This window comes from Pagrus major, chromosome 1 (assembly GCF_040436345.1).
Source record: "Pagrus major chromosome 1, Pma_NU_1.0".
Lineage (NCBI taxonomy): Eukaryota > Metazoa > Chordata > Actinopteri > Spariformes > Sparidae > Pagrus > Pagrus major.
The window spans coordinates 28,247,986-28,270,451 of NC_133215.1; the positions used below are offsets into that span (position 1 = coordinate 28,247,986).

A 22,466-nucleotide genomic window follows, 5' to 3' on the forward strand; every position below is an offset into this window, starting at 1 on the left:
TGGGCAGGCAGGCTGCCAAACCCTGCCAACGCTTCAATCAATGCGGCTAGGATGGCTTGGCACCGGCGCTGGGCTGCTTTGATTAATCGGGACTGTCCGGGATGTGTTTTTTTACAGCCTGCTGTAATTTTGTGAACGGCGGAGGGCGTCTCGAGTAGCGCGCGGTGTAACAGACTCTCTATCCAGCGTTTTTACCAGCCTTTGCAGTCACTGCACCAACAAACAAAAACCTTGCAGTGGTCCAGCTCAAGGAGGAAACTATCACCTCTGCCTCGACTGAAACTATACCATCGCCCGAAACAGGGAAAGACCACCCTCACGGTGCCAGAGCTCACTTAAAAGAGGCAAACCTACAAAGGCTGCAGACAGGCTAGCAGCAGGCTAGTGTATCCACCGTAGCTAACCTAGTTAGCCAAGTTGACTACGTCAAGAACTTTGTTGGCAAGCTGTCGTTATCGACACTGGATATCAGTCGTGTTTTTAACCCGGTGCTTCTGACCAAAGTTCCAGTTTAGATGCAGTTATCACTATCCGAATAACTCGACACAGGAGATGAAGTGAGAGGCATAATGTATTTTGTTGTTGCAAAAGTTAGCTAACATCTAGCTAGCTCGCAAGCCACGCTAGTGTTTAACGTGACTCACTGGCCGCTGATGAATGTATCGTAACGGAACATCGGGTGTTGCCTGGTTTGCTGTCGCCTCTTCACTGAAACGCAGCTGATGACTCGTTTATGACTAAAGAAAATACTTTGTGTTGTCTCCTGTCTCGCCTGGGACAAAGGACACTCGATTTTATTTGAAAGGAATACTTGGATATCTATGATATTAGTATGATGGGATCTCTGAAGGCTCTCCAGGAGTGGTGTCGGATCCAGTGTGAAAATTACAACGATGTGGAGGTAAAGGACATGTCAACGTCCTTTCGGGACGGGTTGGCGTTTTGTGCCATAATACATCGTTACAGACCGGAATTGATGTAAGTAACCCGGAGCCTAAAGATGTTACATTGATCCTAAATTAATATGCAATGAGAGAACTGTTTACAATGGATTATTTTATCTGTAAGGTTACTGTGACAAACAGCATTCAGCTGGCTTTAGTGAAAGGTGGACACATCTATTAAAGAGTGACAGACTTCTTACTGTTGTCTTTGAAATTGTTTACAAGTACTTTATTAATTAGTTTGTTAATCCATTCATCAAATGCTGTAAATGCAGACCCAAAGCCGGATCATGAACTCATCTGTACCCCAGATTAATCCGTGAGAAGTTTTTAAGGACTGGGATTATGTAAGGCTCCTGTAGACAAAGATAAGAGGTTTTTCCTTTTTTAAAATAGATTTTAAGCAGAAAGCTGTCTACAAAACACTGCATTAACATGGCTGAATACGATATTACTAGAGGTTAGACAACTGAACACATGCAAAGATGCCATTGTTATTTAGTTTTATTTGTCATCATTGTATGTTTTTGATGGTGTTTTTGTGTCTGTTTTATCATAGCCACAAACACCAGTAAAAGTATTGTTATGAACATGGTACAGTGAGAGGCCAATGTGCTGTAATTAACTCAGGCTGACAAGCTATGTCCTGTCTGTAACAACACACCCCTCCTCTCTGCATTTCACACCTACACACACACAGGGCAGAAAGTACCACAAAAACACAACCACAGTATCAGGGTGACTTAACATAACTTAATATAGAGACGAGGTTATGGTGACTTGCAATTGTTTTGGTGGAGTCCACAAACGGAAAATCTCTTACTCACTTATTGACTTACACTTGATAAGTGAGTTTGACCAGCCTTTGTTTGTCTCAGATATGTTTCTGGAATTTACGGAGACAGGTAAATCATTTGATTCGAAACGTTTCCAATATGTTTGACATTCGATGTACACAGAATGTCCGACCCTCATATGACTCACATTGGACATGCATCTCTGTGGAAAAGCACTGGTCCTGTATAGCATAATGTGACCGTGTATAACTGAGTGAGTAGTGCATACTGTTGACAGCATCAGGATTAGTGGTTTGATTCCGTCAGAAACAAGTCAACAACCCTTGTTGTTGTAGGAGGATTGTGTAAAAGCATCCGGTGAATGACATGTGACGTCCCTCGTTTGTCCCCGGAGGAAAGGCTGCGGTGTGATGGAATGATTTTTGGCAATAAGCATCTTGCCCATGCTGCTGACCTCTCAGGTGGTCCAGACGTTTGTGAACAAATTGGACTACGCTTGGATGGTCGTAGAGCAAACATTCACTGGACAAGTCACAAAAGGACAAGTCAGTGAAGTGGAATATATCTGCAAACACAGCACAGCAGTGGAGCTGAAATTAAGAGAGTGGGCAAATCCTAAACACCCAGGCTTTCAAGCTCTACCTCTTGAATTTGTGGCCCAGCATGCCTTCCTGTAAAGCTGCAGTGGCCCAACTGAACTCGCTCTGATCCAGACAGACAGTCAGTCAGGCTAATCTGCAGCTGAGACCTCCGCCTGTCAAACTGGATTTAGCTCTAATGTTGGGCCAGGCCATTGTAGCGCTGCCCTGCTCTCTACAGCCAGTGCATCCTCATCCAGATACATCACACTGATGCAGAGTAGAGACGTGAGCACAGCAAATGGCCTCATCTGAGTTTCAGCCGAGGTCAGCGGTCACTCAGCCCACTGGAGAGGGAAGTGATATGACTGAGAGAAATCAGTCATGAGCTTGTTAACCATGGGACTGTGCATTAAATTAGATTGTGTGCATTGGGGCCTTACCGAATATTTCAAAGCTTCATTCATGACGTGGACATTCTAAGGCATTTTTTTTGGATGTCTATTCGCTGATTTTGAAGGAAAGTAATTGATTGTTGAGTCTCATTCCCAGGTCGTCAAATACGGATGCTGGTTTGGACCGAGCCACCAACCCAAAACGCCTGTTTTTGCGATTTAGACTCAACAATCCACTATCCTTTTCTGGAATCGCTCCTCTTTAACAGAGCGGTCTAGCAGCAATCTAACAACACCATAAATTACATTTATATAACCATAATAACAACAATCTATAAAAGATCATATTACGTATCTGCATTTGCTTGGTGCTCTGTGCTCTATTTACTCCAGTGAATCATTTTATTCAATTTGAGGATTTTGTTCAGTGATTTAAAAAAAATTGTTTAGGGTGATGATTTCATAAAATATGATGACAGAAATTCAAAGCTTTATTTGAAAACCTCAATAGAAGCTTCAAATGTAAAAGAATGACATTGGGCATAGCCCGAGTACAGATGTCCAGCTCCTGTTCAGACTTTTTCATGCAATATATCAGTGCACACGGTCACATCATCTACTTAGTTTTACTTTTGAGTTTTCCCATGTCCTCTCTGCATTGACATTTGTCTCCATAGGGTCCTTGTCTTGTCTCACCTACTCTTCTACTAAAACTACTGATTTTGATTTATTTATAAGCTTCATTTTTGATTGTCATGACATCACCAAATCCCAAATCCTGTATGCTCTCGCACAAACTTAACCATCAGACTGAACCAGCTTTTGTAGATGTACCAGTTTGCCCAGGTTTTAATCATGTGGATTTTAAGTGCCTCACACACAGTACACACACACAAACACACACACCAGTCCTCAGCAGTCCTCTTTCCCAAAATAAACCTCGGAGTGAGACTCTGAGTCATAGTGGATTAGGTTCGCAATTCGGATCACACACTGCGCTTCATCATCCATGTCAGTGTCTGCCGGTGCTGTCTGTTCTGTGAGAGTCAAAAACTCTACTCAGTACAGTTTGGGCAAAGTAGCTGCAGTTCCATCTGTGTTGGTAGCTCTGACTTAGTGGACTAGTTTTGACATGATCCTGACATTAGAGCTGCTGCTCGGTGTGTCGGTGGCCATGGGAACTAGATTAGAGAGAACAGAGGTCACTTTGTGTGGCTCCAACACGGAGCTCATTCACAGGGTTTTGCCTTCTTGAGAGTTCCACATGGTTTCCACAAGCTCTCACCAGGCCAGGGTCACGCTGGGTTTTTTTTCCGCCACACTGTTGTCCTACTATTACACACTCGTGTCAACACTCGTGTACTTGTGCACACAACCACACTTTCATCCCAGAACACCTCCGACATTTTCCAGTTTTACTGCAGGATGTTTACTGGTGAGAGGTCTGGCTTTAGTTCCCTGCTGCAGGCATTTCAAAGCAGAGCCATGTAATTATCAGCCCATCACTCCTGTTTGATGCTTCTTTTCCTTTTGTCCTGGCAGTTTTTTACATCAGGCATCATTTATGTGTGGTTTGGGAACACTTGTCAGCCATCAGGCAGTTTAACTGCTCACCATTCCTGTCTGTCATGCACTCAAGCCAATAATAGCATTTTGATGGTTCATAACATAAGTGGAAATAGGTCAGCAAGCTAAATACAGTTCCGCCCTGTATCAGCATGGCTTGGACAGTTACAGTATTTCTTTATGTCTTCTACAGGAGTCCTGATATAAAAGGAGATACCATGGTTTGCAGTTGTTGACTGCTGACTGCCTGCGTACTTTGCCCTGTCTCTTGTTTTGAATTTTAACATATATTTTCTGTCTTGTAATTCCAGAGACTTCAGCTCGCTGTCTAAAGAGAATGTCTACGAGAACAACCGACTGGTGAGTCAGCTTTACAGCTGTATGTTTTGTGGGGGTGTCACGATTCTACAGATCCATGATTCAATTTTTCTTTTGATTTTTAAGTCACAAATTGATTAAAGTTTTGTTTTATGGATGTTTTTTAACACTGCATGGAGTATTGTGGTTAGTATGGTAAAGATGGACAGATATTTGGTTTTATGTCCGAACAACTGTCATTTACACACACTCAAATTCTTTGATACAAAGTTTGGTTTCTGAAATCTGTCCTGAGTAAACCCTCTTATTAAACAAATCAATAAAGGATCTCTGAAAAAGAAAATAAACGCAACATCTCTGACACTATTAGAGTTAGCCCCGGTACCAGGCAGTTGATCGTCTTCATGCACAAAGGATAAGTGTCTAGACTGTGTCATCTTTGAAGTGTTGTAGACGGGAATGGAGAGAAAATCCTGACCCCCCTCATGTTTTGTTTTCTCAAATGCAAAGTATGTGTTTTCTGCAGCTAGGGGTCTCAATTAAAACAATGAAAACAAGAGATGTAATTTGATGACGTGAAGTAGCTTGGGATCATGGGAGTTTTTGTGTTAATTGTCAAAAGATGAAAATCTATCTGATGTGATTCATGTTCGTGTTCATGGAAGCGTTAATGTATTAAAGTTTAATATAATGTACACAACTCAACAACATATGTAACAAAGGTCTAGTTGTTTATAGATATAGCTTTAACAATCCTATGATCTTGTGTTGCATAATTGTTTCATTTTGTGTGACAGTTCATGAAGGGAGGGTCACCTATGAACTCATTCATATCATTTACTCAGCTCCAGGCGGTGCATCTGTTACCACCCTTGTTTTATTCAGCCTTAAAGTTATGAAGCCATATGACTGCATGCAGCTGTGGCGGGTGTGACTTCAGTGAATTTGACTGTATGTGTGGAGAGAAGTGTTACTTAATCCCGATGGAGCCTGTCGAGGGCAAACTGGGACAGTGAGGAAGGCAGAGCATTCAGGATCACACAACAAAGTTCCTGACATAAGCCTGTGGAGAGGGGATGTAAAGAGGATTTCAAGTGCAAAAGTGCTGAATTTGCAGTTTATTATTACACGTCAGTGGACTGAAACCAGAAAATAACTTTTTTTAAATCATATTTCCTGTGTTGGGTTTTTCCACATCGTCTGTAAGCCAACAGAACATTGGTGGAAGAACTGGGAGTCTCCTCCTTTTCAGTCTGACCTCAGCTTTGGCAGCTTTCTGCTGCTGTTTACATTCTTTTGATCCTACAGCTTTCAGGGAAAGTAAGGTAGCTGGTGGTAGCACCAGAGACAAACTCTCACTGTGCTGGATGTCCTTTTGGTTTTTATAAATAAAGCAAGTAATTCCAAGTATCCATAAGGCCTAACCTGAGTGAGAAATCTACGACTGTAAATGTGAAAACACTTAAACCTGAGTCAGATTTTACAGCTATCAAGCCAGACGTGAGCTTCTTAAATGTTGTCATAGTTGTCTATGTCCTAGTATTACTTTAATACCCCTTCATACAGGAGACATATTCACAGGAGTCTACTCTCCACAAGTCACCCATGTTTGACCCTGTTGACTGCTGTCACAGGTTGAGTTACATCATGTAGGTAAAAACAAGTGTCAGTTCCCTCTGCTTGCTCACATTCAGTTGTTCACTCATCAGTGCACTCTCACACGATGTATAAAATGTCTTATTATGAAAATCAACCTAATAAAATGTGACCAAACTAACATAAAGGCGACACTGATTAACCGATTAGCCGATTTGACTCCTGGCAGTCATGTAAATTGTCACAAGAATAGGTACACTACAAGCACACGCCAAAGTTTATAGGACTGATCTTGTAGTGAATCTAATATTTACATATAAGAGAGGGACAGACTGAAAAAAGACTCCGCACACTTATAAGTAGGGCTGCAACTATGTCCATTAGACTGTTGATTGTTTTCTCGATTAAATGATTAGTTGTTTGAGCTATAAAATGTAAGAAAAATGTTGATTGTTTTCCAAAGCTCATGATGACGTCCTTGAAGATATATAATTTTGTCAGCAACCCAAAGATATTCAGTTAAGTGTCATACAAGAATACAGAAACCAGAAAATATTCACATTTTAGAGGCTGGAATCAGAGAATTTTGACTGTTTTTCTTAGAAATGACTCAAGCCAATTATTCGATCATCAAAATAGCTGGTGATTAATATAATACTTGACAACAAATCGGCTAATTGTGGCAGCATTTAATGACTAAACGTAATTTGAATACAACTTTGATACATTACTTTGGCCAGGAGCATTTCTGCAATTCAGATAGAAATTCGTCTTTCCACAACAAACACAAAAACTCCCATGATTCCCCGGCAGTGTACAACATCACCAAACTATGTCTATAACTATGTCAGACCTGCACTTAACTGAGGTCTGGGTAAGACTCATGACGGCAGGTCAGGTGACCCTGATCTGTTGATTCTTTCTAATTGCTGTCAAAAACCGCTTTGACCTGCTCACTGTGTCTTTCTGGAGGGAGCATGACTCAATAGGTGCATCACGATTCAGACTAACTGCAAAGAGCCAAATATTTTCAATTTATAGTCAAACATTAAGAAGGTTGCATAGTAAAGCACTTATCTGGACTATTAATCAAAATATCTCCATTTTAATTAAAGTAGGTTCATACAAAATGATTATAGTGGTATTTTCAACAAGGATAGCATACTGGCTGTTTTGGAGGATTATAACCTGTTTTAGCTTTAAACCTGTGATTATTGTCAGTGCAGTCAAATGCATTTTGATTAATATGGGTTTAGTTCCACTTCGTCCATGTGTTGCATTTGTTGGCAGGATTATTTCAGTGCTGTGTGACTGCCAACGATTGTGTCTGTGTTATATAACCTTACTCGCTCTCTCATTTTCTCTCATCGCTCTCGAGTGGAATTTTTCATTAGACTGATGGTTATCCTTAAAGGACAAAACATTACATTATGAGCAAATGACTGGTGTTTTGGCAGCAGAGTTGGATTATTGAAGGCATGTGCTGGTTGGTTGACTTTGCCAAGCATTTGAGGACATAACTCTGTCTCCAGCTTCTGCATGTTTACATGGAAACAAATGACTTCATTTCTGTGAATACCCAGATTTCAGTTTGATTAAAACATTTTCATTTTAGGCCGTAAGTTGACATCCTGAACAAACCATTCATTCTCACTCAACCATACTGTTATTGAGCCATGCACGTAGTTTTGTTCATCATATCAGATATCATTCTTTCGTGCCAGCCCAGTACAATGAAGGTAAATTGACTTTTGTTTGTGCTGCTTAAAGCATTGAAGAGTATTATTTTCATAAACCTTGTCCCTGTCACTCAGCGTGATCGACTTCACTCTCAATTGCAGCTCCTTTATGCCATAGATATAACCCCAAAACACTTGAGGCAGACCAGACCACATTGCTGCAGTCTGTTTAAATATTGATAATGGGGAAGTGATGATGGTCAAAATAATCAGATAACTGCCATTGGTTATGATTGGCACTCATTTTTATAATAAGTGACATGTATGTAAAACAGTGCATATGGTGCCTCAGCTACTTACCTACTACATCTACTTCCTCCTTCCAACCCTTTCTCTGTGTCTTTGTTTCATCACAGGCGTTTGAGGTGGCAGAGACACAGCTGGGGATACCAGCCCTGTTGGATCCAGAGGACATGGTGTCCATGAAAGTGCCTGACCGGCTCAGCATCATCACATACGTCTCTCAGTACTACAACTTCTTCAACAACAAGTCTCAAGGTGCGTACAGTAAATATAGTTAGATTTCTCTCAAAGCAGTGGGAACGTAAAAATATATAATGTTTTGAAATTAAAGTGAATGTCTTTTTATTTAATGATTTTTACCCTATCTGCTGTTAGCATTTTTGTTATGCAATCTGTCCACATCTTCATCTCTTTCATATATTTAACAGATGTTTTCCTTTTCCGCAGCCAACCCCCCTTGCATGAAAAGGCTGAGTTCTGTCGGTCTTAATGAGCCGGCCCAGAAAAGGCCCCCGACCCCTTTGGAAGACAAAGTGGTTGAGTCTGAGGTAAGAACAAGACTATACACCAGGAGAAGGCATAGGGATGAGCAGGAATTACCCTGTGCATGTGTTGATTGGCTGATTTTGTATTTTAAGAAAAACTGCATCACTGAACTACATCATCTCTGCATGATACTCTACTGGAGCTGCATATTAACAAGCTGTATTTCTTAAGCAATATTTTGTTTATGGTGTCCTTTGGAGGCCTGGATAAGCACACTGAAACCTCACATATTTTTCTGGTAGTATACTGGTGTGTCTCTGAAGCCTTGGATTATCTAAGTATCATTCTGCATGTGCTATTTTGGGGGTATTAAGTCATCTGATCTGTACAATACAAATCCCATCCTGCCATTGCAGCACAACAATGTACAATATCCACGTTAGGATTTTGTAATCACTGCTTCCTCGTGTGGGCTTTGTGTTGCACAGCTGGGGGAAAGCAAAGCAACAGAGGTAGAGTCTATAAAGATAGCCTCTGTATCCTGTCTCTCTTCTCTTTCGCATGCCTTCAACTTCTTTCCTCCATCCCCAATACTCCCATGTACTGGCATCTTCCACCTCAACTTCCACCCTCCCCCCTCTTCAGATGGAAATCCATTCCACTCCCTCCTCTTCCTGCTCTTCTTCCTCCTCACATCTGATCCCCCCTCCACTCTCTGGTCCTGAGCCTAGGCAGTAGGATGGGGGGTGGGGGTGGGTTAGGAGGTGAAAGCAAAACGGTTAGGTCAGTCTTTTTTAACCGTCTCTTGTACATTGAAGACTAACAGTAGTACAATCCTAACACTGTGTGCCAACTTTTGCGATTCGCTGCTGCTAACCCCCTTTTTTACTTAACACTAATAAATGAGCCAAAAAATGAAATGCCTAAAAGCAAAATATCAATCTTTAATATCAATCATATCCAAAATCTGTGACTCCCAGAGGCACTAACCCAAGCTGTTTGGATTTTGATACTAATAAAAACTTTTCTATCATGACAAACTTTTTTTTGTATCAATCGAATGATGTTTTGAACTGAAAAATAAATGCAGTAATGAGCCACATGAAATCATGAGCAGTAGACTTAGCTAGCTAAACAGAATGAACAATCCACATCCTGAAATCCTGACTCCGTGTTTGATCTCCCCCTCCCCCATTACTCTCCATCTTCCCCCCTTCCCCTGACGTCTCCACCCTGTCCCCTCCCTGTGAACAACGTCCTGGTTGCTTGCATTAGCCGAGCCAGCCCTCGCAGACAGGTGTAGAAGCGGTTGCAGCGGTCAAGCGCAGCACGCTCAGCAGCACCTGCGCCGCCTGCCAGAAACATGTCCACCTGGTGCAGAGGTTTCTGGTGGACAGCAAGCTCTACCATCGCAACTGTTTCAGGTGAATACTGCAGCTACTGTCCACCTCTGTGTTATACAGACTTTTTTCAAAGCTATGAGTGAACGAAATGCAATAAAAAATAATACTTTTTTGAGTTGCTTAAAGTGATGATCCTTAAGGTTCTTATTACAAAAGAGCAGCTGGTTTATCTATTTACAGAGCAGGCAGCCGCACAAACAAGTTATTTTAATGTGAACTAGTAGTAGGAAATGTTTGCCAAGGTTTTTTGCCAACATATTAAAATTTCTCTGGTCATAATGTTCTTTGAAAATGACTCCCTTAAGCACTACTTTGATTGTATTAAAGGCGCAGTAAGTGATTCTGAAGAAAGATAGTACATTGTTAAGTCTCATTTCCAGGTTGTCATATACCAACGCTTTGGGCTGGTGATGCATTGTATCTTTCATCTCTATGAATTGTTTTAAGCTCATTAAACACAGATAATATTCGACTGGAATTGCTTCCAATTGTCCGTGACATTGAAATCTTCCAGGACAGGGACAGCAATTTCAGTCACCTGTGTGAATGGCAGACACCTCCACTAACAATGAAAGCTACTATTTCAAGATGATAGATTGTAAATACATCATTTGACCTAGCTAAAAAAGTGCTGGCCATAAATACTGGATTGCTGGATTTGATTTCAAGAAAATCTTAAGGATTGTAACTTTGTAACTTTATAACTTCATAACTGTCAGAAATCTTCGAGCTGTTGAAAATCTGACTGTTGTCCTGTGTTGTTGTTGTTTCAGGTGCATAGAGTGTCACAGCACTTTACTCCCTGGATCCTACAAATTAGTAAGCAACTCTGGGGCGTTGGTCTGTACGCATCACCTTGCAAGGCACGCCTCAGCCAATCAGAACGGCCGGCCAGATCTTAGTAAGAGACCGGTAGGATTTCAGTCCGCCAGGATTGGTCGCAGCCCAATTCCTCACGCCTCGCCCTCAGACAGCGATCAGGCAAAGACTCCTTCTCCAGTAAGCCAAACAAATGATACCGACATGCCTACCAATGACTCTGTGACAGTGACTGCTGTTACAACAAATGAAGCAGACGCCTCGGAAAAAGCTAAAGACATGGATGGCAGTGGAGAGACAGAGGAGATACCACGCTCTTCTCCTCCTCCCAACCCTTTTGATGAGAGCGATGAAGAAGAAGAGGAAGAGGAGAAAGAGGAAGATACTAAAACACCAGCCAAATTAACGACAAATGGAGACCTCCCTTCTACACCTGTCACACATCTTGAAGGCGCGAGTCGGCCAGTCCCAGCACCGCGCCGGGTTTCTGAGCCAACCCCTCCTCCTCGTCCTGCCCCTCGTGTTCGGCTTCTCCGTACAGCAGACGGTACGGTCGGTGCATGATCACTGCAGAATATAAATGATTTTAGATGAAAATAGGATCTGTTGATGTTCATCCTCACATTTCACTTCATATAACAGGTGAAAACCAGAAGCCTCCGACTCCTCCCAAACCTCGAGAAAGATCACAGTCTCCTGGAAGGTAGCTGAGCTCCTTTTCTGTTCATTGGCACCATTCCATCGACGTTATTCATATCATCACAGTCTCTCTGTTTGCTGCATGAACTGTATTTGCTTGCCCCTCTGTGCCTCCATTTTGCTGTATTTTGTCGCCTTCCCCTCTGTGACCCCTCCATCCCTGTCTGTCTATCTCACTGTCCAGCCTGTCCAGTGGCACCCATAAACCCAAAGACCCACCTTGGCTCGCCCTGGTCCAATCAGAATCCAGGAAGAAGAAAGCCCCTGCCCCTCCCCCTGCCGGACTGGCAACACCTCCCAATACAGGCTCTCTGTCCTCTCTCAAAGGGGAGGGCTCCAGACCCAGCACACCCCCTCCGCCTGCCAACCCATTTGATGAGGATGATGATGACGAAAGTAACGAGGTAGAGGAGGAAGAAGGAAGTGAAGGAGGTGCGGTTCCTGCTTCAGTTGCGGCTAGTCACCCATGGTACAGCATCACTCGGGCAGCTGATGCGACCGGCGGAGACACGCCCCCAAGTGGAGGAAGCTCGTCCCGCTCTGCCAGCCCGGGTAGCGCCAAGAACAAGAAACGACCAGCACCCCGTGCTCCGCAGCCCCCTGCTGGTAGCCAAGGTCAGTTTAATCAGAATTGCATTTTCTTAACATCAGACTGTGCTTTCAATGTGATTCATCTGCCGAGCTGTTTGTCAAAACAATATTATACATTTTAACACCAGCTAGTGTGTACTCTGGAGAGTTGTGAATACTTGACAGGGTTCCACAATAAGCTTTTTTTGAGCAGGCAAGCGAGTCAGAAATCTACTTGACCAGAGTAAATTTTTACTTTTCCTGATTTGATTGTTCTAAAGTTACTTGTTATGTATAATCTTATTTAGTTTCACCCCCATCCTCCAGTCTTCAACTGCTGCCATTTTTCCAATTTCTTCCATTGAAACCATGAGGTTAAAGAGTTGATTTTCAGCTTGATGTTAGGGTATTAAGTTTTATTTAATATTTAGTTAGTTGACCTTGGTCTGCAGCATGTTGTATTCAATTCAATTAAAAAAACTTTATTGTCCCCGGGGGGCAGTTATTGGACTGGGGTCATGTGATTGACTTGGCCAGTCAAGAACTTCATGGCCTAAAATCGTCTGATTGCTCTGGCTGTTAATACAGGATTATTGTCTGTATGATGAATTCTATCCAAAGATTGTTGATGCATTTACTTGCACCTACGTGTTTGAGCAGAAAAGGAAATGTCTTGCGTCTTCTGGTAACCCTCTGAGGTTCTGCTCGTGGCCTCTCATGTTTCCACATTAGTCAGCTACATCCGGTAGAGTGTTTTTTTGTTGTGCTGCCTTTTTTACCATCTGTCCACTACACTAGGCCGAGTTTATTATTGTAATCTTGCCTCATAACAGTGAACCGCACACTTAATTTTGAATACTTTATTTTGGCTGTCTCTGATTGTTCAGCCTCATGATAGACAGTCTGCTTCACTCACAGTACCGCTTCCTCTTCCTCGCTGACATGTCCTTACATTGAGCGAAAATAACTGACACCCTAAATTTGCAAAAGTCACACCTTGCATCAACTTCCTACCCTTTGCTTTCGCTTTTGTACATCGACTATCAAACAAAACACACCTTTTAACGCTTATGTACAGTTTACATATGTGAAGGGCTCCAAAGCCTAAACAGTATATTTGATGAGGATTGAAACATCCTCAGTTTAAAGTGTAAGTTGAACTGGAACAGTGAGTACAAAGAGAGTTGGATGTTGTGTATACAGTAGATGCTCATCATTTTTTGTTCTTTCCTCACCCTCTCTCTATTTCAACTACTTTGATTCCCGATTCTTTTTCTGCTCTCTTTGGTTTTTTACTAAACCTTCTTTCCTGTTCAGTTCTCCCTCACTCTCAGCCCTCCTCTTGCTCTCCCTCTCCAGCTCTCAGCACAGAGAGTCTGTCCTCTGGCTCAGACAACAGCTCTTCCCAGCCCCAGTTGGGTGGCAGTGCCAGCAGCGACCAACAACACCCCTTTACCAAGAGCGTCTCAGAGCCTTCCATCTGTTCACCGTGCGACTCGGCGGCCTCTCCTTCCTCCAGCTCCACCGAGCTTCTGCCTCATCCCTCCCCAAGCCCCTACCCTTCTCCCATGCCGTCAAATGCCAGCTCAGCTCCACCCACTCCACAGACTGGTCGCAGCTTAGGGAGCAAAGGGGCCGGAGCACCTCCACCGCGACCCCCGACAACCCCCAGCCCATTGGCCTCAGGAGCCACCCAATCACACAATAAGGTAGTAGAAGAAACTCCAAATAAAACAATATGAAGCAATACATTTTGCACGTTATACATTGTGTCTCTTCCTTCATTTTAGCGGATCTGTAAGGAGAATCCATTCAACAGGAAAGCTTCTCCCTCCCCTGCCAAATCCAAAACCAGACCACCAAAAGGCCCTCGTCCTGCCCGACCCCCGGCCCCCGGCCATGGCTTCCCTCTTATCAAACGCAAGGTACAAAAACTAAAGACAAACATGCACTGTATGCTGTAGCATAAAAAATGTATAGACTGGATGTTTCCACTTCAGTGTCAAACACGTTGAGTAGTACTCAAATGATCCAAACATCCATCCAGGTGCAGTCGGATCAGTACATCCCAGTAGAGGACATCCACGGGGAGATGAGTCAGCTGGAGAAGCAGCTGGATGAACTGGAGCAGAGGGGAGTGGAGCTGGAGAAGAAGCTGAGAGACAACCCTAATGGTAACTCATCACACGTCACTAAAATGGCTGCTACAGGTAAAAAAAAATCATGACCTAAATAAAAAACAAAAACTCTGTTGTGTTTTCAGATGAGGATGAGGAGCACCTGTTGGTGGACTGGTTCACTCTCATTCACGAGAAACACCTTTTAGTACGACGAGAAGCTGAGCTAGTCTACACGTAGGTATCAGACCGCAGCAAGGGTCAAATGTTTGACGATTTTGACTGCTCAGTCATGGCCAACTTATTCAGTCTAACTAATGAGCAAAGTTCCTCTGATGTTTTTACCAAAGTCTGGAGAAAAACATCAAACATGGCCAGTTATTTAAGGAAGATGAGATGTTTTCACTGTTGCAACTGTAACTTTAAATCAAGAGTTTACATAAAGTTTAGCAGAAAATCAGAGGTGATCTGTGTCTAACATTATGTACTGTGTGAATGTTCCTCATTGCAGAGCGAAGCAGCAGAACCTGGAAGAGAGGCAAGCTGATGTGGAGTATGAGCTGAGGTGTCTTCTCAACAAACCAGGTTTGTTTGGCCTCATGTTCAGAGAACGTTTAGTCAAATTTATTCCAAGTTTGTGTAAATCTTGACACACTTCACTTGTACATCTTAGCACAGGTTAAGTTGACCAAAAAATCACAGTGTTGCACATGGGTTCAATAAACCTGAGATTTGCATTTATGTTTATACTTACTGATGCTCTACTGTTGTTTCAATAAGTCAAAAACTGTTCAGAGACAAAATCCAAAGTGTAAGAATTCATATTGTATATCTTCTTCCATCTTCCTTCCTCAGAGAAAGAGTGGACGGAGGAGGACAAGAGTCGGGAGCAGGAGCTAATGGCTGAGCTGGTTACCATCATCGAGCAGCGCAACCAAATTGTCAACAACATGGACCAGGACAGGCAGAGGTAATCAATGGCTGGCAGCTAACTGTGTGTCTGCACTAACCCAGAGCGAATTGATCAGTTATGCTGTGCAATTCCCAGCAATCTAACAGTCATTCTGTCACAGGGAAGAAGAGGAGGATAAACTTATTGGAGCCATGCTGAAGAAAAAAGGTATGAAGAAGAGTAAGCTCTTAAGATTAGATACGATTTTTGACTTATGTGTATCTTAATGTTATTTACTTTTTTATTTTCAACCCCATCAGACTTCCATAAGGATCCGGAGGGTGAACAGCAGCAGCAGAAGAAAAAAGGGGCAAAGTTCAAACCCATTAAGGTGCTCAAGAGGCTGAGCCATAAAGCAGAACCAGGCAAGAGCCCCCGCAAGGAGAAAACACCATAGAAAGGACACATTATCCTCCAAGAGGATATGAGACTATTTTAACAAGACTAAGGAAAAGACAGAAGGGTGTGAGAAAATAAATGCATCAAGTCAAGAAGAAAAGATGACATCTCCTTTAACTGTCATTAAAATGACTTGAAGCGCAACCCAGAATCCACACCTTGCTCACATCTTACTTTGCTGACTCTTTTCAGTTGTGTGTTTTAAAGAGACAGTATAACGACTCAACCGCTTTATGAGCTGACATGTTTGTTTGAGCTCTCGGACCTCTCAAGCCAGCAGGTTTCTCAATTACTGCACTGATTGGTTGTATGTTGCTTCACTCTCCTTGTATTGCACAGTGTGTCTGTCCCTGTAGGCCTTTATCAAGGCTCAGCAAAGGTGTGACGATGATGAGTTCGCTTTGAATGAATCAGTTGGATGCAAGTTGATCCCTGATAGCGATGAGTTTTTAATGATTTTACTCTGCTCCTTACTTACACTCCTTAATTCCAAAGGTCAGTAGATGGATATCTGAGAAGGTTTCGTGTCATGTCTGGTTTGATCCTGTGGTACTAGTGAAAGAAGAACGTTTTTAAGATAAACTCTGCTTTAAATTTCGCAACATCTACCCTTGAAACGCTCAATCAACAGTGGATACCTAAGCTCTACCAGCTGCTACGTTATAATGTTGGTTTCCTTGTTTTCAGTTTCCTCAGTGATAGTTTTGCGATGGTGTAATTTGTGTAAATGCATATCATCAAAGAAATGGATACAAATAGTATTTATGAGTGAGTGTGTGTCAAAATCAGATTGATTTGGAAAATGTGAGGGCTGGAGGAAACAAAGTGTTCAACTTCAGATATCTGTTAGGAGGTTTATTAATATGAAAGGTCACACATGCAATAATACATTTTAGAAAAGGCAGACAAAAGTATTTTAACATAGTTAGCAAAACAGTTTGTTACAGTTTTAACCATTGGGGGGATCATGAATATGCAATCATTCATTTCTATTTTACTATGCCTTTCTGTGTTTCCATGTTTTGCCTTTAAAAGTGGTTAGGAAAAAAACATGTTAATATTGTTTGTACGAGTGCCATTTATTTAACTGCATATGTGTATGTGCATAATTTTTCAAGCTAATGTAAATGTCAGTATGTTTACTCATTCTGTTCCTGTTCTGTCAGTTAGATTGTCTGTTTGTCCTCCATTTTAAATGGTAATCCCTGTCGTGTCTGTGTTTCTGCTCTGTGCCTGTCCTCTTGTCCAGCTGAAACCAAGGGCTTCTGTAGTGTCACATGTCTGTCAGCTATACATGGTCCTAAAACAGCAGCGGCATAATAAAAATACTGACACTGGAAGGCAGAGGAATAAAATAACTTAATGCAAGTAGTTTTTGGTGAATTTAATGCTTTTAACACCTGATGTCTCCATCACACCTGAGCTGAAATGAAGCACAGTGCACCCGGTCAGCTGTGACCTCTCTGACATCACTACCACACTCATCATTATTAACTTGACCCATTCATAATCCGAAGAGTTCAGTCAGTGACAGTGAGTCTCCCCTCCCCCGGTCTCTTACATGTTCATGTGTTTCTACATCTGTTCTGCAGTCGGTTCTTTCCTCTCAGATGTCACTGCATCCTTCTTGGGACTGCGGGCTTTGTCCATCATCTCCAGTTCTTGAATTTTCTGAGTTGAGACAAAGCACAAGTTTGAGTGCAGTTGAACTGAAGAGAGCATAAATAGTACACTCTTTATCTTAACCTAATTTCTTGAATTGACTGGTACTTTGATGCCATTTTTAGGATCTTTTTTACATTGCTATTGATGTTTCTCAGCATCTAATTATATTGTTTAAAAGAACATCACATAACATTGTGAACATTCATAATGATAAATCAATGAAAAACCCAAAATACAGACTAATTTGAGTCCATATGTAAACTAGTCTGTTTACCACAGATATCTCTCTGTTGATGATGTTGATGTAATGCCTCTCCCGGCCCAGAGAAGCCATATCTGCCAGAAACTGTCTCCTCTCCTCGATCTCATCCACAACTACAAAAGAAACAAACAAGTTAATATTAGACTTACTTATAGTTTAGGTTTCTTTGAAACGGGGCAACATCATAGACTGCATTAAAAATAATAATTATTAGTTTAAGTGATTCCTTTTTTAGAAAAGTTTCACTGCTTTACTTTTTACCACCTGACAGCCTTTTCAGATGGAAAACTGAAGCAGTTGTATCCATCTTCTTGTCAAAGTCGCCAGACTCCTTTGACAAAAACAGTATTTTTTCCTCAGAGAACACAGGAGTTGCTGGAGTCTGATGACGCCTCGATCGATTAATTTGTGTTATTGTGTGACTATTATTGTGTTTTCAAGGCTTCAGTTCCCCATTGGAAAGGGCTCTCTGTCAACAAGGCAAACGCGGTGAAAGTATTCTAAATACATTCAGAAATACACTTAAATTGTTTGTCTTTTTGTGGTGGACACAAAAAAGGACCCCTTTTTTAGGGGACTAAATTACATTTTGCTGCTTCCCCTGTCCACAGCAGTTCATTCCTTAGCTTGGATGGTTATGGATACCTCATAAAATTCCACTTATTATATTATATTAAAAAAAACATTATCCGTTTAATTATGACTCAGTATGATCATAACATCTTGCTCTCATAGACAAGACATCTTAATTCAGTTGTGGTGTATTTTCCGAGAACATTTCCTCTATGTTACAGCAGTTATTGTGACTCTACTACATCATCTGTTTCTGTGCAGTCAGCCTCACCTTCCTGGTATCTGTCCTTCTCCTCCACCACCTCTGGCTTCCGAACACTTTGGAGCCGCAGCTCACGCTGGGCAGCTGTGGGCTCTTCCTGTCCTGTCGCAAAAATATTCTGAAGCCTCCTCTTCTCTTTCTCCAAGTCTCCTAGGGTGAAACAGAGAAAAGACAAGAACATCTCCAAGGATGCAGAAAATAAAAAAGGTCATCCAGTTGTAGTAATAAGTGAGTAACAGTATATTGTCTATGATTGCACTCTCGGCCTGTCAAAATATACAAACGCAGATTAAAAAATGGTTGCAGCTTCAAGAACATACTCGTAGGACGAGGACAGAACTGTTCTCTGACGTAGCTGTCCCCAGAACGACAGGATTCAGCGCTGCGTCGTCTCTGAGGCTTACATGGCAGGCATTTCTGGACAGATGTACTGGTTTTAGGTTGAGGGGGGGAATCTAGTACTGCAGGGTCAGAGGTCAGTGGTAAAGCTGTTCCATCTGAGGGGGGAAAGTTAAAGAAGTTTATTCTATATAAGAAACAACTAAAACAACATTTGGTGAACACTTAACCAAATTCAAATATTTTTAACAATCTATTAAATATATATACTTGATGTCTGTGTACAATACAGCACTCTCACACAAATTATCACCACACTGCATCCCCAAACCACACATCCAGACGTCTCAAACTTACTTTTGAGGCATTCGTTGATCTGTTTTCTCCGGAGGTCGTTGAGCCCCGCTTCCTGCATCATTACTAAGCACCAGGAGAGAGAACGATCACAATGTCAAACACTTGTAAAATGTATCTGAACATACATGCACCATCATCACCTTCATATGTTTCCCATCCACACCAGAATATGAACAAGTGCATCATCTCACATCTCACTATATCCTGAGTCTCCTTGCTGTACCGGGTGGGTCTGGGGTTGTTCCACAGTCCCCTGCCAACGCTGCTCTGTGACCAAGGCTCCATCTGTAAGAGACACGCAAAAGACTAGAGGAGATTATCCTCAATCTCTGGGGTTTACTTCAATGTTATCTCCCTTACTGAAACAGCTTTAACAAAATGTCTATTTTTTGTGAAAAATCCTGGAGCTGCTCCATAGACATTGAGTGACTGACAGCTCCTATACGACACTATATTGATTAAAATGGTGAGACACTGGGGAATTTCAACTGTATTCACAATTGTCACGCCTGCATACAAATTAAAGTAATTTAGATGTAATATTATGTCAAATACAAAACAGTAGCTACAATGTCCAAACGTCCATCATCAGTTAAATTTCTCATACTCTGGGCCTAGAGACACTTGTAATTGCTGATATCGACTTTCTTATTCAAAAACTAAAAAAAAAAAATAGAACAATGTAGCCTAGCTTAATTCAGGTTAAATAGCTACATTAAGCTAGTAGCTAACTAGGTAGCTAACAATAACAGTTGAACGTCAGAAGGGTAAGAAGTTGACTTTACGTGAAATAAACGTACATAAAGGAAGAATATAAATTGACAAGAAATGTAAAGACCTTATCTGTACTTCACTTCTTCTCTTATCACTCGGTCTTCATTAACACCCGTGTTAACGCTAACGCTAGCTAATCGCGTCTTCTCCACTGCAAGACCACAACAGTCTGTTGCTATAGCAACCAAGTAGCTACAAGCACTTCCGTGCTAAAGAAGTATTGCAAACAGTAATGATAGCTCCTAACTTCACGTTTTTAAAAACAGATTATAGCGTTAAACCAGTTTATTCTTAACGCTGAATATTTTACTATAACGTTCTTTTAAAAATAAATCACAATAAAACAAGTTACCATTGACTTTTCTTCTTCTACAGCCGTTGGCACGTTGACAACTTCTGGCCTCTAGATGGAGACAAAGACACACACACACACACACACACACACACACACACACACACACCATAGTGAAGTTTACAGTCAGCAAAAGGGATATTTTTAGGCTATAAAACAAAATATAAGGGCTATCAAACGAAAATAATACGGAAGAATATTAAAATAATTTGTGTGTGAAAAGAAGGTGAACACATGAAAACTGAACACTCAATATACAGAGAAATGATCCTAATGTTGAAGTGGGAACTACAATATGATACTTTTAAAAAGCCTAAAAAGCTAAATTATCTTTGAATGTTTTCCAAATTATTTCACAAGCATTATAGGGCATTTATTTGTCCCTTAATATGATATAGGGCATGATATATACTGTATATGGTATTATCGAGGCATCAAGCACACATTACCTCTTCTTCTTTTGGTATCTTGTGTTAACATAAAACCCACACAAATTAACAAGGTAGTCTAAGGCCTTTGGAAGTGAACTGTCTTCTGGCAGACCAACAAACGCTAAGTGAACTTTATTAGATGTGTTTCAGGCCATACAGAGGCTGTTTTTTTGAAAGTGGCCACCCCAGTTTTCAGCTTGTGTAGTGGATGTCTTGAGTATAGTCGTCACTCTGAGGTGAAGAGAGCATCCTTATCAGTGGTGGGCTCGTCATCGGGGATCAGCAGCAGTCAGAGGTCCATTATCTGTGGGAAGACAGCAGCCTGCCTCTGCCCCGTGTCAACAGATAAACAGCAGCCAGACTATAATCACCTTTCACACACAAGTCTTCTCAGAAGTCAGAACAGCATGACCGACCTGTATGTGCCTGTGTGGAGTGTGTTACAACTATCAGAAGTCTTGGTTCAACGAAGGGGATGAGGCTTTAAAAGCAGAATTAGAAACTGAATCGTGAACTGTTTGCATGTTGGTGTGTTTGTTTGTGAGCTCCACCAACCTGTTTACCTGTTTACTTTTATTTAGTGATATTTTGTTTTATTATGTATTCATATTGAATGTCTGTAAGTAGCTCTGTAATAAAAGATCATAATAGAAATCAATTGAGATCTCTTTGTAATGGAGCATTATGTTTATTCAAACACTGTATGTGCACCAACACACTCTGTGCCAAAGCATGCTCTGTTAGATAGTGGAAGCACGTGACCTGTTTACTAGTGAATGAAAAATAACACAGACCTCTGCTCTACCAATTTATTATTTATTAAGGCTGATTTATTCCTTGCAATCTTTATTACTTGTTGTCAAAAGGAGCACTATGTAGTTTTGGAGAAGACATTTAGAATCGCAGAAAGGTAATATTTACAATATTAATAAGGCAATAATACAAACTCACAAATACTTATTATTCCTCAGAGGAATAAATAAGGTCCCCAGAACACTGTTTGAAGCTGGAAAGGGTCCAGCCACATATAAACAAAGTAAAACAGAGTGAAACTGTGTTGTCCTTTAAGGTCAGTTTGTTTATTCAGTCATGAAAACAAAGAGAGTTTGTTTATTTAGTTTGTTTAAGCATAAAAAGCAATCAAGAAAGATTTTTCTCCTCTCTGATTAAAATGTATACCCAAAACCTACATAGTGCACCTTTAATCATCGTATCTGTACCCTAATGTTTTGTTACTTTCAATCTTTAGACATACAGCTAAGTACAGCAATCACTATCTGCAATTTATTTAACATAAAACTCCATTATCCTTTATTCACTTACAGCATTACAACTAAAGGTATGATCATTTGTACAAATTAATGTGACTTACTTTGGTAAACAACTGTTCACAATAAGTGCAGATGAACTGTTTTATTACAAAAGTAGCTTTCACATGCTGTGCTTCCTGTGTGAAGTAACCATCACCTTGTAGAAGTTCACTCTGAAAGTCACTCCACACGTTTCAGCAAATGTTGACGCTTATCTACTTTTAAAGACGTTGTTGCCCACATTAAAGGTGCATTATGTAGTTTTGGAAAAGACGTTCAAACTCAGAAATGCATATGTACAATGATGCATTTAATGAGTTGATGTAGAAATGCAGTTTTTGTCTGAGGCCCACAGAAGAGGAAGACACTGAGTCTCAGGTGAGATAGTGGAGTTTTTAAGTGATTGTAAATGAACAATCTTAAGGGATAAAGAAACGGAGACAGCTAAGTGACTCACACTTACGCTCCACCTCCTAACGGTCGAAACATACATGAAAAAGAGAGATTTGAAGTTCGACTC

At 41.3% G+C, this 22,466-nt stretch overlaps 2 protein-coding genes across 4 annotated transcripts; one reads left to right on the forward strand and one right to left on the reverse strand.

Annotated features, from left to right (window-relative positions):
* Positions 1 to 8: 8 nt before the first annotated feature.
* Positions 9 to 16,989, forward strand: micall1a (MICAL-like 1a). Of its 2 annotated transcripts, none has more exons than XM_073475735.1 (16): positions 9 to 978; positions 4,592 to 4,640; positions 8,290 to 8,431; positions 8,624 to 8,724; positions 9,938 to 10,086; positions 10,839 to 11,431; positions 11,527 to 11,587; positions 11,768 to 12,198; positions 13,471 to 13,862; positions 13,944 to 14,078; positions 14,201 to 14,327; positions 14,417 to 14,507; positions 14,782 to 14,855; positions 15,126 to 15,240; positions 15,344 to 15,390; positions 15,483 to 16,989. In XM_073475735.1, exons 1-16 carry the CDS (start codon positions 833 to 835, stop codon positions 15,617 to 15,619), a joined length of 2,790 nt encoding a protein of 929 aa, XP_073331836.1. In that variant the 5' UTR covers positions 9 to 832; the 3' UTR covers positions 15,620 to 16,989. The 2 variants fall into 2 exon arrangements, with proteins under 2 accessions (XP_073331836.1, XP_073331842.1); XM_073475741.1 differs by having other exon boundaries at positions 13,513 to 13,862.
* Positions 16,990 to 17,166: 177 nt separating this feature from the next.
* On the reverse strand, positions 17,167 to 20,249 carry c1h22orf23 (chromosome 1 C22orf23 homolog). Of its 2 annotated transcripts, none has more exons than XM_073475748.1 (7): positions 20,206 to 20,249; positions 19,271 to 19,364; positions 19,080 to 19,142; positions 18,704 to 18,880; positions 18,393 to 18,533; positions 17,561 to 17,661; positions 17,167 to 17,292 (listed from the first exon to the last, which is right to left on the reverse strand). In XM_073475748.1, exons 1-7 carry the CDS (start codon positions 20,206 to 20,208, stop codon positions 17,197 to 17,199), a joined length of 675 nt encoding a protein of 224 aa, XP_073331849.1. In that variant the 5' UTR covers positions 20,209 to 20,249; the 3' UTR covers positions 17,167 to 17,196. The 2 variants fall into 2 exon arrangements, with proteins under 2 accessions (XP_073331849.1, XP_073331855.1); XM_073475754.1 differs by lacking the exon at positions 20,206 to 20,249 and adding an exon at positions 19,918 to 19,986.
* Between the last annotated feature and the right edge of the window lie 2,217 nt (positions 20,250 to 22,466).